We start from the raw sequence: 16,575 nt of genomic DNA on the forward strand, positions 1-16,575 counted from the left end.
CTGATATTCAACACCCCCCCCCCCATCCCCACCTCTCCGAATTGCAATTTAATTCTTCTCCTTCCATCAAATAATAGCCCCGCTTCCCCCGCCTCTGGTTCCCTTTGGGGCCCAACGACGGCGCTGAGATTTTCACAATTCAGTGGATGTATTTTAGACTTTGGTGGTGTTTGATGAATCAAAGGCGAGAGCGGCCGCTTGTTGTTCTCCTGTGGTTCTCCACTCGCTCCATTGTAAATGTTTACCTCCATCTCAGCATTGGAGGTTGCAGCCAGATTATAAACACGGGACAGTACAATCTGTTCTGCGATATTTAGAAAAAAACAACAACAAAATGCCTCCATCTGATTCAAATTTAGCTGGTATTATAATTTTTTTCAGCGTTGCTTGTGGGTGACCTCTCCCTCTAAAGAGCTGAGCAATTAGTCACTGAATGCACCTATGAACAAGAGTAATTAGAGTGCTTCCTGCCAAGCAGGAGGGGAGGGACAGGCGGCCGAAGATCAGCTCCGAGACTTTTGGCATTTTACGAGTGTGCGATTGACAATTGTCACAAATAAATGCTATTTTTTGCCGCTGAGGTACTAATTAGGATTGCCGTGTTGTGACAATTAAAAACATAAGCGCTGCAATGGTAAGCCAACAGTGGGCGACACAACATTGTCTTTTTCTTCTTTTTTTTTTTTTATCTTTGAAAACAAACTGAATCACAGATGTTTTGTAAGTTGACGACGCACAAAATCGCCAGCGTCTGTGATAATGATATCAGCGGCTGTGTTTCTCAACAGCGGACAGATTTCAGATTCATATTTCAGATTTATTGTCATTGTCACAGAAACAACGGAGTTACGTTTAAAACATTGCCACTGCATAGTTTAGTTAAACGTAAAGTGCCACAGGTGCAAAAAAACAAAACAAAACCCCAAACCAATAAATCAAGTGGAGGGCAGGAACATACTGTCAGATACATGGAGATAATGACATTCAATGTCCAGTTCCACTATTGTCTCAATGGATGTGGCTGCTGTCCATGGTAGGGGGGCAGAGAGGGGAGCAGTGTTCAGCAGTCTCACAGCCTGAGGATACAGGCTGTTGGACAGTCTGGCTGTGCGGGCCTGTATGGACCTGTACCTCCTACCCGAGGGCAGCAGTTGGAACAGGTGATGAGCATGGTGGTGGCAGTCATGAGGGATGTTCCTCACTCTATGGTATTGATCCCTGGGAGAATATTCCCAATGATTTTTCCCGTTGTTTTCACCACGCGCTGGCCTGCCAGTCCCCCTTCGTGCAGCTGGTAAACCACAAAAGGAATCCATATGTCAGGATTCTACTGATGGCACAGTTGTAAAAGTTCACCATCAGAGGTCTGGGGATGCGGGTGCTCCTCAGCTTCCTCAGGTAGTCGAGGCTTTGTTGGGCCTTCCTCGTGGCTAATGCGATGTGAGAACCCCAGGATAGGTCCTCCGCCACAGTCACCCCCAGAAATTTAAAACTGCTCACCCTCTTCACCACCTCCGAGCCGATGAAGAGAGGTCTATGGTTGATTGGACCATTCCTACGGAAGTCCACAATGATTTCCTTGCTCTTTTTGGTGTTTAGGACCAGGTTATTGTTGTCACACCATGACGCCAGATGTTGCACCTCATTCCTGTAGTCCGTCTCGTTGTTGTTGATGAGACCGAGAACTGTGGCGTCAACTGCGTACTTGACGATGAGGCCGGAAGGGGAAGAGGCAGAGCAGTCATGGGTGAACAAGATGTAGAACAGGGGGCTTAGCACGCACCCTTGGGGGGCCCCAGTGTTGATGACGAGGGTGGAGGAGGTGACATTGTCGTCTTTGACACTCTGTGACAACATATCATCGTGTTTCCTCTTCCACTGGCGAGCTCTCGCCTGGGTGTTGTTGGTGTGTAGCCAACCGGAGGTGAGAAAACGATGAGTTGTGTTTTTTTTTTTTGTCGATTTCTTCACTTCCTGTCTTATCCAAAGTTTTGTATTTTTCGTAAATGATCAACCAGCAAATGTCATGAGAAAACTATCCAAGACCTCTGGCAGACTGGGGGACGGAGTCGGCTAATGCTAATGTGATCCTTCAGCGTCTGTTGGCCGACTTCTCACGATTGTCGCTGCAAAAGATGGATTTCCAATTTTGCGCTGGTGTCGGTGAGGGTCGTTTGGAAGAACGTGAGTGCTGCCTCGGCTAAAGCGCAGCAGATGCCTTTCAATCGCCGCATGACTCCATATCTCAAACCTGAGCGCTCCTATTGATTTTCTCACCTCAGAAGAAGACAAGTGGATCAATGCATCATGGGAGGAGTCACTATGGGTTAGTCTTTATCCTCTTCCAGTGGGTCTCAGTTGTATTTACATTTTGAGGTGAAGTTGCATCCAGTGTTGCATGGACGTCCCTGCGTGCGACTCTTTTACACAGCTCCGCCTGGAGGCGCGAGGAGTAGGGTGTAAATAAATAAATAAATAAATGAAGAAGAAATAATAAAGAAAATGGGTTGGTCGATGTAACCCGTCATCCTCGCGCACGTCGCGGGGAGAGAGAGAGAGAGAGAGAGAGAGAGAGAGAGAGAGAGAGAGAGAGAGACCATATTCGGAGATTACCTCGCGCCAGCCAGCAGCACGTGAGTGGAAGCGGGAGCTTCACGAGACGCACTTGAAGGCAGCATCTCCGTACCGGCGGGGAGAAGGAAGAAGAGAGGCACTGAGCGCTCGGCGTCGGCGCGAGAGAGCCAGAGCGGAGTGCACGAGCTACAAGCACCGAGAGGGGGGGGGGAAACCGTCACGCGTTTTTCCTTCTTTCCGTCTTTCTCCTCCTCTCTTGTCTTTCTTCTTTAATTGTCGCCGAGGGGGATCGCCTCCATGCAGCTCGCCTCGCCTCGGTGCGGACGCGAAGAGGAATGACTGACGCCTGGTGCGAGCAGCACAGACGAAGAAGAAGTCAGCTGAGCGTCAGGGATGACGGCGGCGGTGTTGAGAGGGAGTGATGAATTCCGCTTCTTTTAGGAGAGAGGCTGTAGAGATGGCCGCTTGTTGGTGAGAGGGAGGATTAAAAAAAAAGAAGAAGAAGAAAAGGGAAGGTTTGTTTTATCCCCCTTGGACGGACGGACAGTCGGAGGACAGACCTTCCTGTCCGTTTCTGCTTTCACTCGGGCAACAGATAGTCAGCAGCAGCGAGGAGGATTTTATTATTATATGAAACAAAAAACAAAAAAAAATCTGTTCACCAGCAGGAAAGGGGGGCGGACAGTAGGGAGCCGGGGCTGAGGAGGATGCAGCCGAGCTGAGGACGTGCGCAGCTGAACCTCCAGCCAGTGTGGACGGACGCGAGCGGGACGGAGCGGATCCACAGACAACCTGTGCAACCCGCCCCGCTCCTCAGCTCATCTCCCCCGCACACTTCCATCCTCACCCTCCCGGAGCCCGGTCTCCCCCCGGTCTCCCTCTGACTCGTGCTCTCTGGATCTTGACTTTTTTTCTTTTTTTTTTTGGACGGGGAGCAGCAGAGGGGGCCGATATGAAGGATTGATGAAGGATTTATCCCGCCTGCGTTAGAAGGAGGATAACGCGCAAGAGAGAAAGAAAGAAAGAACGAAGGGGGGAAATAACGCAGGCGTCTTCTCTGTCACCCCCTCTCTCTATCTATCTCTCATCCCTCTCTACCTACCCCCCCATCCCGCCTCCTCACCCCCTCCCTCCCTCCCTCCGTCTCTCTCTCTCTCTCTCTCTCTCTCTCTCTCTCTCTCTCTCTCTCTCTCTCTCCCTCTCTCCCTCTCTCTCTCGCACTCTCTCTCCGTGTGCTGGATGTGAAGCAGCATGCGGGCCGGTGAGAGCGCAGAGGGCTCGCGCTTCTTCGCTCGCGGAACATGCGCCCGCGCGTGTCACCAGCATCACCACCGTCGTGGTCGTCGTGATCGTCGCAGCAGCTGCGGCGGCGGCCCCGGCCCCGGCACCGGTACCGGTACCGGTAGCGGCTTTGGCACCGGAGCGGTGACCCCGTGCAGGACGGCGGAGAGGCGGCGGAGGCGGCGGACGGACGGCGGGATGACGGCGATGCGCTGCTTTCTGTGGAGCCTCGCCTTCTGCTCGCTCTCCTCGCGCGCGCAAGGTAAGGGGGTGGGGGGGGAGGTGGGAAAGAATGGGGGGGGTGCTGCGACACGCACGGAGGGACACGCAGTGGCATGCGTGTGTGCGTGGGGTACACACACGCACACACATCTCCCTACCACCACCACCACCACCACTCCACGCAATTTGTGTGTTGGGGTGAGACTGCGTGATGAGTTGTTGTTTTTTTTTTTCTTTTCTGGTTCTGGTTCAGTCCTCTGCAGGCTACAGTCATGTATTGGTTGGGTGGTGGAGGAGGGGGCGGGGGGGGGGGGGGGGGGTCGGAAGGTGTCTGCAAATGTGCAATGAGGATGTCTATGAGGCGTCTGCATGCTCATGTGTGTGTGTGTGTGTGTGTAAGTGAGATCAGAGACGTGCGTGGGAGCCCCGAGCTGCGTGCCTGGATGTATGGGGGCACGCTGCGGAGAAAATATTGGCTCCCAGCGAAGGCAAGGCAGGAGAGGATGGAGCCGGCAACAGCCTCCCTTCCCTCTTTTCATCCTCGCTCCGTTGCGCCCCCACCACCTTCACACACACACACACACACACACACACACACACGCACACACACACCATCCTCCTCCTCCTCTTCAATACAGCCATTGAGCTGGTAGCCAATAAATATTCTTGCGGTGGCTCTCGGGCTGTGGCAGCGGAGAACGTGAGCTGCTTATACCCAAGTGTGTGTGTGTGTGTGTGTGTGTGCGTCCGCCCCAGTCAGTGTGTGTGAGCGCTGTTGATAGCGACGAAGCCTGAGCCTTACACAGCATTTTAGCCCTAAATCCCCTCTCGCCGTGCACCCGTACGGTCTGGCGCCGAGAAGATGCCCCCTAACGCCTGCCCGCCGTCTCGCTGCTTCTCCCTCCGAAGGGAGAAACGCTAAAATATTCACAGCGGAGCGCGCTCTTATCCTCCTCATGCAAAAAAAGGAAGCAAAGAGACAAGACAACGTCTCACCGCTGCATCAGGTTGTATGAAACCTGGCTGGGTTGGAAGCTCGGGATGCAGATTTCATAAAAAGGCAGAGCCTCGGTGGAAAGGAAGGGTTTGGATGGGGGAGGAGATTAATGGGCTGGCCAGCGGGCAGAGGCGGTAGGGGGAAGAAGATGATGCAGCACAAAGCCACACGTCAAGTGTTGGAGGCGCAAGTTTGCAACTGAAACTCACCCCGCGAGTGGCGGAACCGATGGGAGAGGCAAAGACGGCCGCCTGGTTGGCTGGTTGCTCCTCGGCGGAGGCAGACAATGTGTGGGCTGAGTGAATGCTGCTCCACCGTCCCCCAAGCTTCAGGTGGTGCTCCTCTAGTCTGCTGCTGCTGCTAGCGGAGGTGGAAGACGAGGAGGAGGACGAGAAGGAGGAGGAGACGTCATGTGACAGGTGTGGCTTGTTGGCCGAGCGAAGGCCAGCCCTCCTCCTCCAGGTTTCCCCATTCATGAAGCACATCCCGGAGCTCTTCCCGCTCATTCAGTGGTTGCCGTGTTGAAACTCGTGGTGCCGGAGGAGAGCTTCAGCGAGCAACGTTTCCACCCATTATGCACTTTTCTTTTTTTCTCCCCCCAGCGTGATTAATGAAATGTCAAAGACGGAGGAGGCGGCGAGGGAGGGAAGCTGATGTAAACCTTTTGTGTGAAAGTGTAAACAGGGAAGAAGAACTTGTTGAGTAAACTTTGTAATTAAATCTCCTCGTGAGCCGTTCTGACATTTTTGGGGTAACTGGGCAGGGTTTTTTTTTTTCTAAATAAAAAAAAAATGAGGTTGGATAATTAAAATTGGGCGCCAGCTTGGTGAATTTGACGAATTTCACCGACAGTTGCTGGCAGGCAACAGGCTGCTTGGAACCTTTCAAATGTTTTTTTTTCCAATTAAATTCAAAATTTTCATTTTTTTTAAAAAATTTAAATGTAGAGATTAGTGACCAATAAGTCTTGGGGTTTTCTTGTCTACATGATCTTTCACTCATAAGTTGCAGTTCGTCCGCTGACTCAGGCCTTTCAGAAACTTCTCTCTGTGTTCTTGGCTTTGTAATGACTTCGAATTGCCAAGTGTGCCAGTTTCTTGGGCGCCCACTCGAGTGGGCAAGCGCGTTCCTCTGTCTCAGGAAAACAAAATTTCAAATTTGCATTCTGCAATGAATTGCATTATGCCAATTCTGAGAAATTGGTGAAATTCTGCAGAAATTTTACAGTCCGACAAAAAACAAAACAAACTGTAGTCTGATGTAGCTGTGTAACTGTGCATATAATTTGAATGTATTGAAGAAATCCTCCCATTCTATGCGGATGACTTAATGGAAAGCACAGCTTCTTTCTGAACCCGTGCCTCCACATTTTTGCCTTTCAAACTGTTAAATTCAGAATTTTTAAAAGCATTTTGTTGTCAGATTATTGAATTGTTCCTTGTTGGTTGCTCATTTCCTCTCCGTTTCATCTGTCCCCGTCTCCGCTGAGCTCCGACTCCCCCCCTCCTCCGCTCTCTACTCAGCACTTCTGCTCTGCTCTCATCCCTCCTCCCGGCTCCCCTCTCCTCACCCTCCTTTTTCGTCTGTCAGATTTGTCCTGTGGCTCCAGAGGCTTAATTTGCTCGCCAAACATACTAAACTGCTCTCGTGCAAAAGCATACAAGTTCAGGAGGAAGCGAGGAAGAAGGAGAGGGGGGGGCGGGGGGGGTAGAGAAAGGAAAGACCCACGCACATTTTCCACCATCTCCTGGGCCTCCGAATGCGTTGCGTTGGCCTCGCATTTAGTCTGTAACTATGGAGAGGAGCGCTGCGTCTGCACCTTTCAAAAGGAAGTCAGTGCTCAGGATCAATTCTCAACACCATCCCTGAAATGTCACAATGATTTTTTCACAATTCTGCCTCCCTCCCACCCCCCCCAGATTTTACGCACGGTGTGAATTTCACCAGCGCTCAATCAAAGCTTCCAACGCCCAGCAGCCGACTGGCACTAATTACCAACTAGACAGCCGGATAATCCATCCCTGGTCATGGGTGGAGCAGGGAGGGGCGGCGGCCTTGAACATGTGACCGGTTAATTAACCCAGAAGGTATTAAAGCAAAATGAATAATAAATCAATCAATCAATAAAAAGCTGGCGTTATTTATATCCAGCAAGCAGTGGGGGTGGAGTGGAGGAAGAAGGGGCGCACCTCCCGTGGAACAGGACGCGGCTAAATTGAAATTTATCAGCCGCCCCCCCACCCCCCGCCCCTGGAGGTGTGGCGCTGGATGGCGCTGGATGGCGCTGGGGTAATTGAAAGCGGCTCCTCAGTGTTGAATTAGACGGGCTGTCAGTGGTGGCGAGCTGCTCCTCCATCCTGGCTTTTATAACCCATCGCTGGACCCTGGAGATTGATCCCCCCCCCCCAACCTCCTCTTACAACTCTCCGTACCCCCCACTGCTCTGATCCTGGTTATAAGCTGCAGATTGATTGTCCTCCATTAATATGCCCCGCCTGAACATTCACCAATTTATTAATTATTATTTAAAAGTATTTTGATAATCCCCCCCCCCCCCCCCCACCTCCTCCTCCACACTGCGAGTCCCCCCAACTCCCCCCCGCCTCAATCATCCTGGGTGTATAGCGGCTCAGATGGTCTTTGGTAGGAGGGATGGGGCCTGGTTCCTGGGGTTGGGGGGCGGGGGTAAAGTAAAGGAAGTAAATGTCTGTATTGACTAATGGGGAATCCAGCCCCCGACCCCACCCTCACCGCCTCAACATCTCGCCGTTTGGCCCGTCTACATACGTCCCCTCCACACCCTGCCTGACGTTTAGCACCCCGCGAACGCGGCGAACATTAGCGGTGCGCAGCCTCGGCCTTTAATCCGCAGGCTTACGGCTGACGAGTCAGTCGACATAAAGCCATCTGGAAACGCGGCGCTGAAGGTTCGTCTGCAGTCCCCCCCACCCCCCCACCGTCGGAATAAAACCCCAGCGCGGCGCCCTCTCATCCCCACACCCATCGGTGTCTTCGACTTGTGGGGAGCATTTTGCACACTTGCACATACACCCCCCTGGGATTAATCCTCGCCCTCCCTTCTCTCATCCCTCATTCGTCTTCACTTCCTGACTACCAACGGTGAAGTTTCTCGCTTCGGTTCTTCGCTTTTGACTTTTTTCCTTCCGTCCCAAATTCTTCGGTCTCCCCGCCTTCTAGCGCCTCCTTCCTGCTGCCTTTAAAACCAGGCCAGTCTCCTCTCCCTCCGCCCACTAAATGCCAGGTGAGCTCTGTGCTCCTCCCCCTGCATCATGTCTCCTTGTCTTTGTTTTCTGTTTTTTTTTTGCTAACAGATGAGGAGCAGATCTCATATCAGCACTGAGATTGCAATGTGTATTTTTTCCTCGAGTCCTGTCTCACTCACACAACCTGTTAAATTGAAAGAAAGTGATATTATTTCTCTCTCTGTCTCTCTCTCCCGCTGTACAAACTGGGATAAAGACTTCATTCCAGTTATTTGCTCCATCTGTTCCGGTGCCCCTTGGGATCACTGAGGCTTTTTATTCAATTGCTGCCCTCCTCTAAGATCCTCTGCAATCATGCCTCCAGTGGCTTTTGTTGCTAAAATAATTCTTTGTAAGCCACACAAAAAGTATTGTTTTCCCATTCCGCATTTGAATGGGTCAAATAACATGAATCACATGTTCCTGTGTCTTATGGCATCTGGCCAGTGTTACCATTCCATTCGCAATTTCCCACATTAAAATCAAATGAGCCTAATCAAAGTTCCTTTTTCTCAGTTAAACTCAAATTTCACTTTTACTTGAAATTTCAAGTACAAAAACCCAAAATTAGATGAAAAGGCTTGCGGGATTAGGAAGTTGGTGCATTCCCTCTTTGTTACAGTGGCTTTCGGGAGCTGTGAGGTTTCCAAAGGACGCAGGTGTTTTTTTGGTTTTTCTGTTTTTTTTTAAAGTGTGCAAGCACAGTCTGTCCGTCCTCCACAAAGCTCCTCATGACTTCAGACACGATAACGAGCGGACTTGACGTGAGCACGTCGGGCGGGAGAGCATCCTCGCCTGCCTCTGACACGCACAACCGCTCGCACGCCTGCAAAAACAAACACACAATTACGTGGGGCTCACCAAGATACCATGTGTTTCCCTGAGGGGTGTGACCACACACACAGACACACACGCACACACTGATGCCTTGCGAAAAAAAAAAAAAGCAAATAAGAAATTAACAACGGCCGACAGTCTTGCATGCAGCTGGCGATCCCCGTCGCTTTCCCGTGTGTGTTTGCGTGATGGAAGGTATTTTTTATTTATTTTTTTGAGATCCGTGCAGCAGGCAGTTTTTCATGCTGGACGTCGACTGAAGCGTCGTTGACGGGGCCTCCTACCTCCGGCCGAGATGGATGGACGCTGGGGGCGGTCAGAGGTGGGCTCCCCCGGGGCGACGGCTCAGTCTCTGTCCGTCAGCCCGTCCTTGAGCCGACACTCACGGCCGTAACGACTCGGAGCTCTGCGAGGAACACGCATTCACACACACATACAGATACACACACTTACTGCGGCGGCGGCGGCTGACAGAACGTCCCCACAGAGACACGACACAACCAATATGGGATGACAACGCGTGACGCGCGACAGGCCGGCAGGAACGGCCAGGAAAACGATATCACGTCGGGAACAATGAAATCTGTTGTACATTTTATTTTCTCCGTTTTTCATTTATTGAATTAAGGTTTGTACTTGTTGGGGCATCTTTCCTCATGGGCGTCAGATTTAAGTGCGCTTGAGCACATATCGACCAAAGCTTCCTCCTTCACTCGAAAGCTGAATTTTAGTCAATCAAAAACAAAAAACAACATGGCAATTTTCCTTGCTTTTTTGTCACAAGTCAATTCTGCAACCGCTAGTTTGACACTCTGCGACATCCGGAGCCGCTCGCCTCCGTCCTGAGACAAAGACCGACAAAGAGCGACGGGTGCCGACAGCCTGAAACCTCATTTGGGCCACTTTGCTTGTAATTTGTGGCCCTTTTCATCATTTGGCTGCCACTCTGCTCGTTATCCCCGCCTCTTAAAATTTTCCAATTAACAAAACGAAGTCGTGGCTCGTGGGCATCGCCACCGTGTGGGACACCGGGGGCTCGGCGACGTAGCCGCAGGGTCGTAATTTCTCTTTATGGATCCAATATAAAAGCCCGGATTAGCAACATCATCATCACACCGTCATGTATGACCCTCGGCGAAGACGTCCAGCGCTCGGTTTGTCCTTGCGATAAAATCCGATGTCGAGCAGTGCGTTTATTGTCACGGTTGATGAGCAAACCGGATTCCTTTGGTTTCCTAACGCAGCCAATTAAAGGCCGAAAACCAATTTAACGCTCTCGGTGAATGCGTGCATGTGTACGGGCGACACCGTCCATGTGCTTGTTGAAGTTGACGCGCACGCTATACGTTAGCCTCAAGTCCTCTGGGAAAAATTATGAAACAGCTGTAGCTGTTTTTTTTGTGGTTGTTGTTTTTTTCAAGCCATCTGATGTGCTTTGCTGTAATTATTGCGACGACCAGTCGTGTGAATGTGTGTGTGTTTTTTTAATCGCTTCAGACACGAATACACACAATGAGTCACTTCACTAATGAACCCTCCGTGAACCCAAACACAGTCCTGTGTTGTCAGATGGAACTGTATCACCTACAGCTTTTTTTTTTAAACAGACGTCATTATTTACAGATTTAATTGACGTCAGGAATATTACGTATATGTGTATATTATAGTATGGAAAATACTGCAATGAGCCTAATTAATCCCCCCCGGGCGGGACTCTTATCTCTCAGTGAAACAATATTCTGTTTTGCCAGCCTTACCATGAAAAAATAAAAGTTAAACAACACATATATATGGGTATTTCAATCACAACTGGGTATTAGAAAGGAAAAGAGACGGCGGGAGTTCTTTCTTTGCTTCTGTTGCAACCTGGCGTGTGATGACAGCTATACCCATGTGCCCTAAAACCCACAGAAACATGGCTGTCAGTGCACATGACACAAAACTTCGCTGTCTGCACACACACACACAAACACACGCAGACTCACACAAACACACAGTCTCAGCGGCTCTCCACCTGCTGTGTCTGTTTCATTACATTTCTGCAATATTTTGGTTCCTTCTTTTCACCTTTTTTTTTTGTTGTTGTTCACTTAATGACGTCGCTGTTCTTCTTCCACAAAAACACACACTTTGCACTCTCCTCTCGGCCCCCTCACTGGGTCCGAGTCCTCGGAGGCGCTTGCCTTCCCCTTCTGGAGTGATGATACGTTTCCTGTCTGCGTCTCGCTGCACCGCCGGAGCGTCTCTGTGCTGCTGCTGCTGCTGCTGCTGCTGCTGCTGCTGCGGTCCTTTCTGTCTCTGCGCGCTCGTCTCTGGCGTGTGCACAGAGTGCACCTTTTGTCTCTGTATGTGTGCATGCACTGTCACGTGCACGCGCTTGTCTGCTTCATTCTAAGAGAAGACTCATTTCCCCAGCAGCCTCTGTCAGACTGTTTCTGGGTGCACTCAGCTTAAAGCTGCAGGCTACTGCTGTCACCTGCTTAGCCAACATCCTCCTCTCCTCTCCTCTCTTCTCCTCTCCTATTTTCTCCTGAAACATTGAAAAATTCCATTTCCATACATCCCTCACAGTCTCATTCTCGGGACGACCTCCTGCAAACGTCAGAGCAGGACGTACCGTTGTTATGTTAAAATGAAGAGTCTCCGCGCAGTCGAATGCTCTTATCTCGTCGCCGCTATTTATTTTTTAACGCAGGTCTTTTGCTGGGAACTGTTTTTTTTGCAGGCTGCCCATGCTTGGGTGGCCGCCACTGCCACGAGAGAGAAGGGAAAAGAGGACATTTCAGCAGGAGCGGGCTAACAGTCACAGCTGCACGTGAACAGAACCGGCTGCCTCGGCTGCCTTCAAATGCACCCTTGCACCCAACGACACAAAAACCAGACACATTTACGCGCCAGCAAGGCAGAGAAATCCACTTTTATTCTTCTAGCGGCCGGCAGTCTCAGGGAGGAAATTAGCCGCTCTCGAGCCGCCCATCCCAGCGGTGAGGACAGACGAGGCCCGGCGGGGCGCCGCGGCCGACAACAGAATCTGTTTTGATCTCTGACACCGGCCGTCTGTCGGCGACCTGCCCGGCCCACCCTCTCTCTCTCTCTCCCCCTCTGTCTCCCCCCCTGCTCTCCCCCTGCTCGGGGTCAGACGTGCGGCAGATGCTCCGTCGTACAGCTGCAGCCCCCGACCTGGCGCCCCCCCCACCTCCTCTGCTCGCTCCCCATCCTGTCGGCCCACGTTAGCTTGTGTTCCGTCTCTCCAGAAGACACTTGTCACCTGGTTTATGGTCTGTGTCGGGTCGCTGTGACAGCGGAGCAGCAGCGGCCACGCAGACCAAACTCTGCGTCCAATCAATTAGCTTCAGGCCTGCATCACTATCAGCCTCTGCCCCAAAGAATCTGGCTTAGTTGTTTTTTGTTTGTTTTTATTTCTCATTTCAGCCTTGGGTTGACTAATAATTACAGGCTCTTATAAAGTCCACTGTGTTAAATTTTTTCTTGATTTACGATTTTTCCATTGGTATCAGCTTTACACACTGCCCTTAAAGACATTAATTGTTTTACTTTAATTACTTTTATTATACTTGCAGTACAATAAAAGTAAATTGGTTTCCCTGAGAACGGTTCTCATGAACATATATATTATTTATATGTATATATGTATATATATATATATATATATACATATATATATATATATATATATATATATATATATATATATATGTATATATATATATATATATATATATATATATATATATTTATATATATATATATATGTATATATACAAGCCCGCCTGATGATGTCCTCAATAGGAAACATGCTGTTAGGCAGGCTTCCTTAAAAATGTTGCACACTGGACCTTTAAAAAACAAAAACAAAATGGAATTTTCCGATCTGCATTTATTTCAGATTCAGGTGTGAGTCTGCTCCCTGTTTAAAGTGCGACTCCATCGAATGTAGGAAGCAATGTACTGAGGCCAAGCAGCAGTAGCAACTGCCCTCGTCCTGACGGAGCAGTTTGCCGATTGGCTGCTCGGCTGTGCATTAAAACCCGGAGTTGACGCCGAACAGCAGCGGCCAAATGCCGGTAGCCAGCCGTGAATGTTACAATAAATCATAACAGATGATCAGTTTGGGTGAAAATCACGATGCACAAAAACAGGAAGTTTTTGGGAACGCTGTTGGCGTCAAGGTGACTCAGTTTTTCCTTCACTGTGTGTTTATGTAACTTTGCATTTATTATTCTGTGAATAGTTTCATACTGACTGAAGGAAAGCAGAATCTGCTGCAGGGGGACTTTTCAGCGCTCTTGTTATTGACTAATCTATGATTGTAATACCCTGTTTATACTGAACTAGACTTGACCGTGTCTTTTGACCTGTTGGATGGCTTCAGACCGTTCAGACCACAGCTAACTGTGTGACTCGTGTCTACTGGAGATCTCAAACTGGCTGCCTTGTACTTCAATTCCCTTGGCAAATGCCAGTGACAATAGATTGGAAGCTAATGTCATTTTTATTTTTTTATTTATTTTTTTTGTGCAATCTGATAAACTTGCACCACCTTTGGGTTTTGGCTGCCCTTGTCAAGGCAAAACAGACAGCACCAAAAATTCAAAGATTATTTTTTGTTTTTGAAGATACATCCTGAGATTCATTACACTGTGCCAAGTTCAAAGAATTCCATTTCCCCTTTTGCATCCACATGGTTTGCACTCCCAAATCAAGCAAATTAAGAGCTGTCTTTTCAATTTCCTCCTCTATAATGTTGGCAGAGATAAGTGGGGAATAGCCGCGGACCAGAAGAGGAAATCAGCCTTGAGGAAGATGAGATAACGGCGAAGCTGGCGGAGCTGAAGGGAGGCAATATGTATAATTCAGATGGATAAATAGTGAGTTTACAAACAGGCTGCTCTGGGAGTTTGTCTCGGCATCCGCAGATGAGGTCGGGTTGGAACTCGGGGTTAATATGAAGGATGAAAGTTCAGCCTGTGAGGAGAAGTTTAACTAAACACCTCATAGAAATTGGCAGCTTGGCTCGTAAGAATGGAATGTCTGCTCAATTGACCTTCGTCTGACGTCAGTTCTGTTTTCGGGAGATAGACCAGTCGCCAAAAAAAAATAGTGGAAGCAGTTTCAAAGTTTATTTTGTGTTTGAGACTAAGTTATCACCTCACACATGTTGATCAGGTTCAGGTTAAAAATAAACAAAACATTTTTCATCTGATAACGGTCATCAAAAGCAGGAGATTAGTTTGTGGAACGAGCTTTGCCTCTGACCATTTTTTATATTCATTTTAATACAGCTGATAAGGAAAGGGATTAAAAAGATCATTAAAAAAAAATAAGATTCACAAATGTTTCCTCTGTCCTTTATTTCATATTTATGAGTACAGAGCACTAAGGCTGCTTGTTATGCATGGCCACCGACATCCAGCGTTTGAAGGCAACGTTGTTGCCTTTAAGTCAAATGTGAGTAAATTCTGGAGAACCTGTACGGGAAAGAAGCTGAACTCCTGGTTCCTCCGGCTTGTTCCGATCCCAAAACACGCTCGGCGGTAACCCGAGCGGGCTCGAAGCGTTTAGAAAACCACTGCCAAGGTTTAATTATTCATTCAACGCCTCCTTTGCACGCACGCTGGCAGGTTGGAACGCGAACAGCTGGGCGTTTTGCGGTCATGCTGCCTTCCTGAAGAATCAGCGAAATACCCAAAACACAGCCACCCGATGCAGGCGGATGACGTTGAAGACAGTCAAGAAAAAGAGAGACGGACTCGAGCTCACGCCTGGCCCACAATCCCCCCTCTCCTCAGGGGTTCCCTTCTGTTAGTCACCGCAGTGAGTGAGAAACAGGAACCACAAGGGAGTCGACAGCGAAACGCTGTGACCTCATGTGAATGACTGTCTGTCACGTGTGAGTGTAGCATTGTGGATGTCGAACGCTGGATCTACAATGCGATTGCTAGCAATAATGATAAGAATTAAGAATAATAAGAATGGCAACGATATACAAAAATAAAATAAAAACAGAAAAATTACAACTCTTCACATTTGTGCCAATTCAGGCACATTTTTTTCAATCTAAATCTGCTGAAAGACAAATAAAGAACAAAAAAACGTAAAAAAAAAAAAAAAAAAAAAAGTCCTTTGATTGGCGCGTCTCGATAGAAGAGCATGGAAAATATCCCCGTCCGTCCAACTGCTATGTGGGTCTGCTCGCACCCTCAGCCTCATTCTGTCCGGGAGCTTACATTCCTCCACAATGCATCAATACACTTATTTCACCTCCTTTAATCTCATCTCATTCATTTGGATTGTGGAAGGATTTGTCTAACCCCGCCTCCCCCCTTGCAATATCTTGGAATGGACCTTAAATCCCCTCTTTAATGGATTAAATTTCATTTTTACACTGTCCTGTTGTTGCACATTTGGATGCAACGACCTCGTGAAATCGCAGAAAACCCCCGAATACAGAATTCACAGAAAAAGCCAAGAAGCAGGAGCCCGAGACTCGCTGACAAACGCCATCGAATCGCTGCTGCCGCCCCAACGTTGACTCGGTTTGCCCTGAAAGTGTCTCCGTATGTTGCGGCGCCTCCCGCTGGAGGGAAGACTTATGAGCGAGACGGTGTAGCAGGTACTAAACACCCGTGTAAGTGTGGTGCAAACAGTGGGGAGCTGAGATCGTAGCCGCGCCTCCTCTTCACAGCTCAGCACGCCTTCAGGGACACGCCAAGATCACATTTAACACACACACACACACACACACACACACACACACACACACACACACGCTCAGCCTATTATGCACACAGGTAAAAAGTGGCAGACTGGACAATTTGAGCAGCAGCGTGACCCTCAGTCACAACCCGCTAGGACTCAGCAGTGGGTCCCTTTATTTCAAGATGCAGCTTTTAGCGGCGAGACCATGGTGGGACAGAGTGGGACAATGGAATTGGCCTAAAGGGGGCGGTATGTCAAGGAAAAGATGAAGTGGGGCGAGGGGAAGGTGGGAGGATTTCATCCTGAATATGCAGGAGAATACAAGAAGACACGACACAAAAAACCTCAAAGAGCGGTGCTGGCCAGCCCTTAGCCCACTGTCCTAGTGTGGCTTTCTGAACATATATATGAATATATGTGTAGTTGGTATGCGTACCCTTTCTTATTGTTTTAACACCGCATACAGTCTGCGATGGACGGCCACCGGTTAGAGCTGCATTTCCTGTTTGGTCTGTTGATACTGATACTGCTGATACTGATATTTCTCGTATTTTCTTCAGCATCGTTTTAACGCTAATCAAATGGCAGTGTTTTTATCATTGCTCATATTTCTCAATTTGTCTTATTTATCTGATTTTTTTTTTAGAAAAGGGGGAACTTGTTGTTACATTGTCTTCAGTC

At 49.0% G+C, this 16,575-nt stretch overlaps 1 protein-coding gene across 1 annotated transcript in view; it reads left to right on the plus strand.

Moving 5' to 3' along the window:
* The first annotated feature begins 3,797 nt into the window (after window positions 1–3,797).
* Window positions 3,798–16,575, plus strand: part of csmd3b (CUB and Sushi multiple domains 3b) — a 282,923-nt gene continuing 270,145 nt past the window's right edge. Inside the window, exon 1 of the mRNA XM_076011490.1 lies at window positions 3,798–4,117. Within this exon, the coding sequence (XP_075867605.1) occupies window positions 3,826–4,117 (292 nt within the window). The 5' untranslated portion in view covers window positions 3,798–3,825. The remainder of the gene's footprint in view (window positions 4,118–16,575) is intronic.

The sequence above is a fragment of the Nelusetta ayraudi genome, unplaced genomic scaffold (genome assembly GCF_046127955.1).
Source record: "Nelusetta ayraudi isolate G7.1 ecotype Tasmania unplaced genomic scaffold, CSIRO-AGI_Nayr_v1 ptg000135l, whole genome shotgun sequence".
In the NCBI taxonomy this organism is placed as follows: Eukaryota; Metazoa; Chordata; class Actinopteri; order Tetraodontiformes; family Monacanthidae; genus Nelusetta; species Nelusetta ayraudi.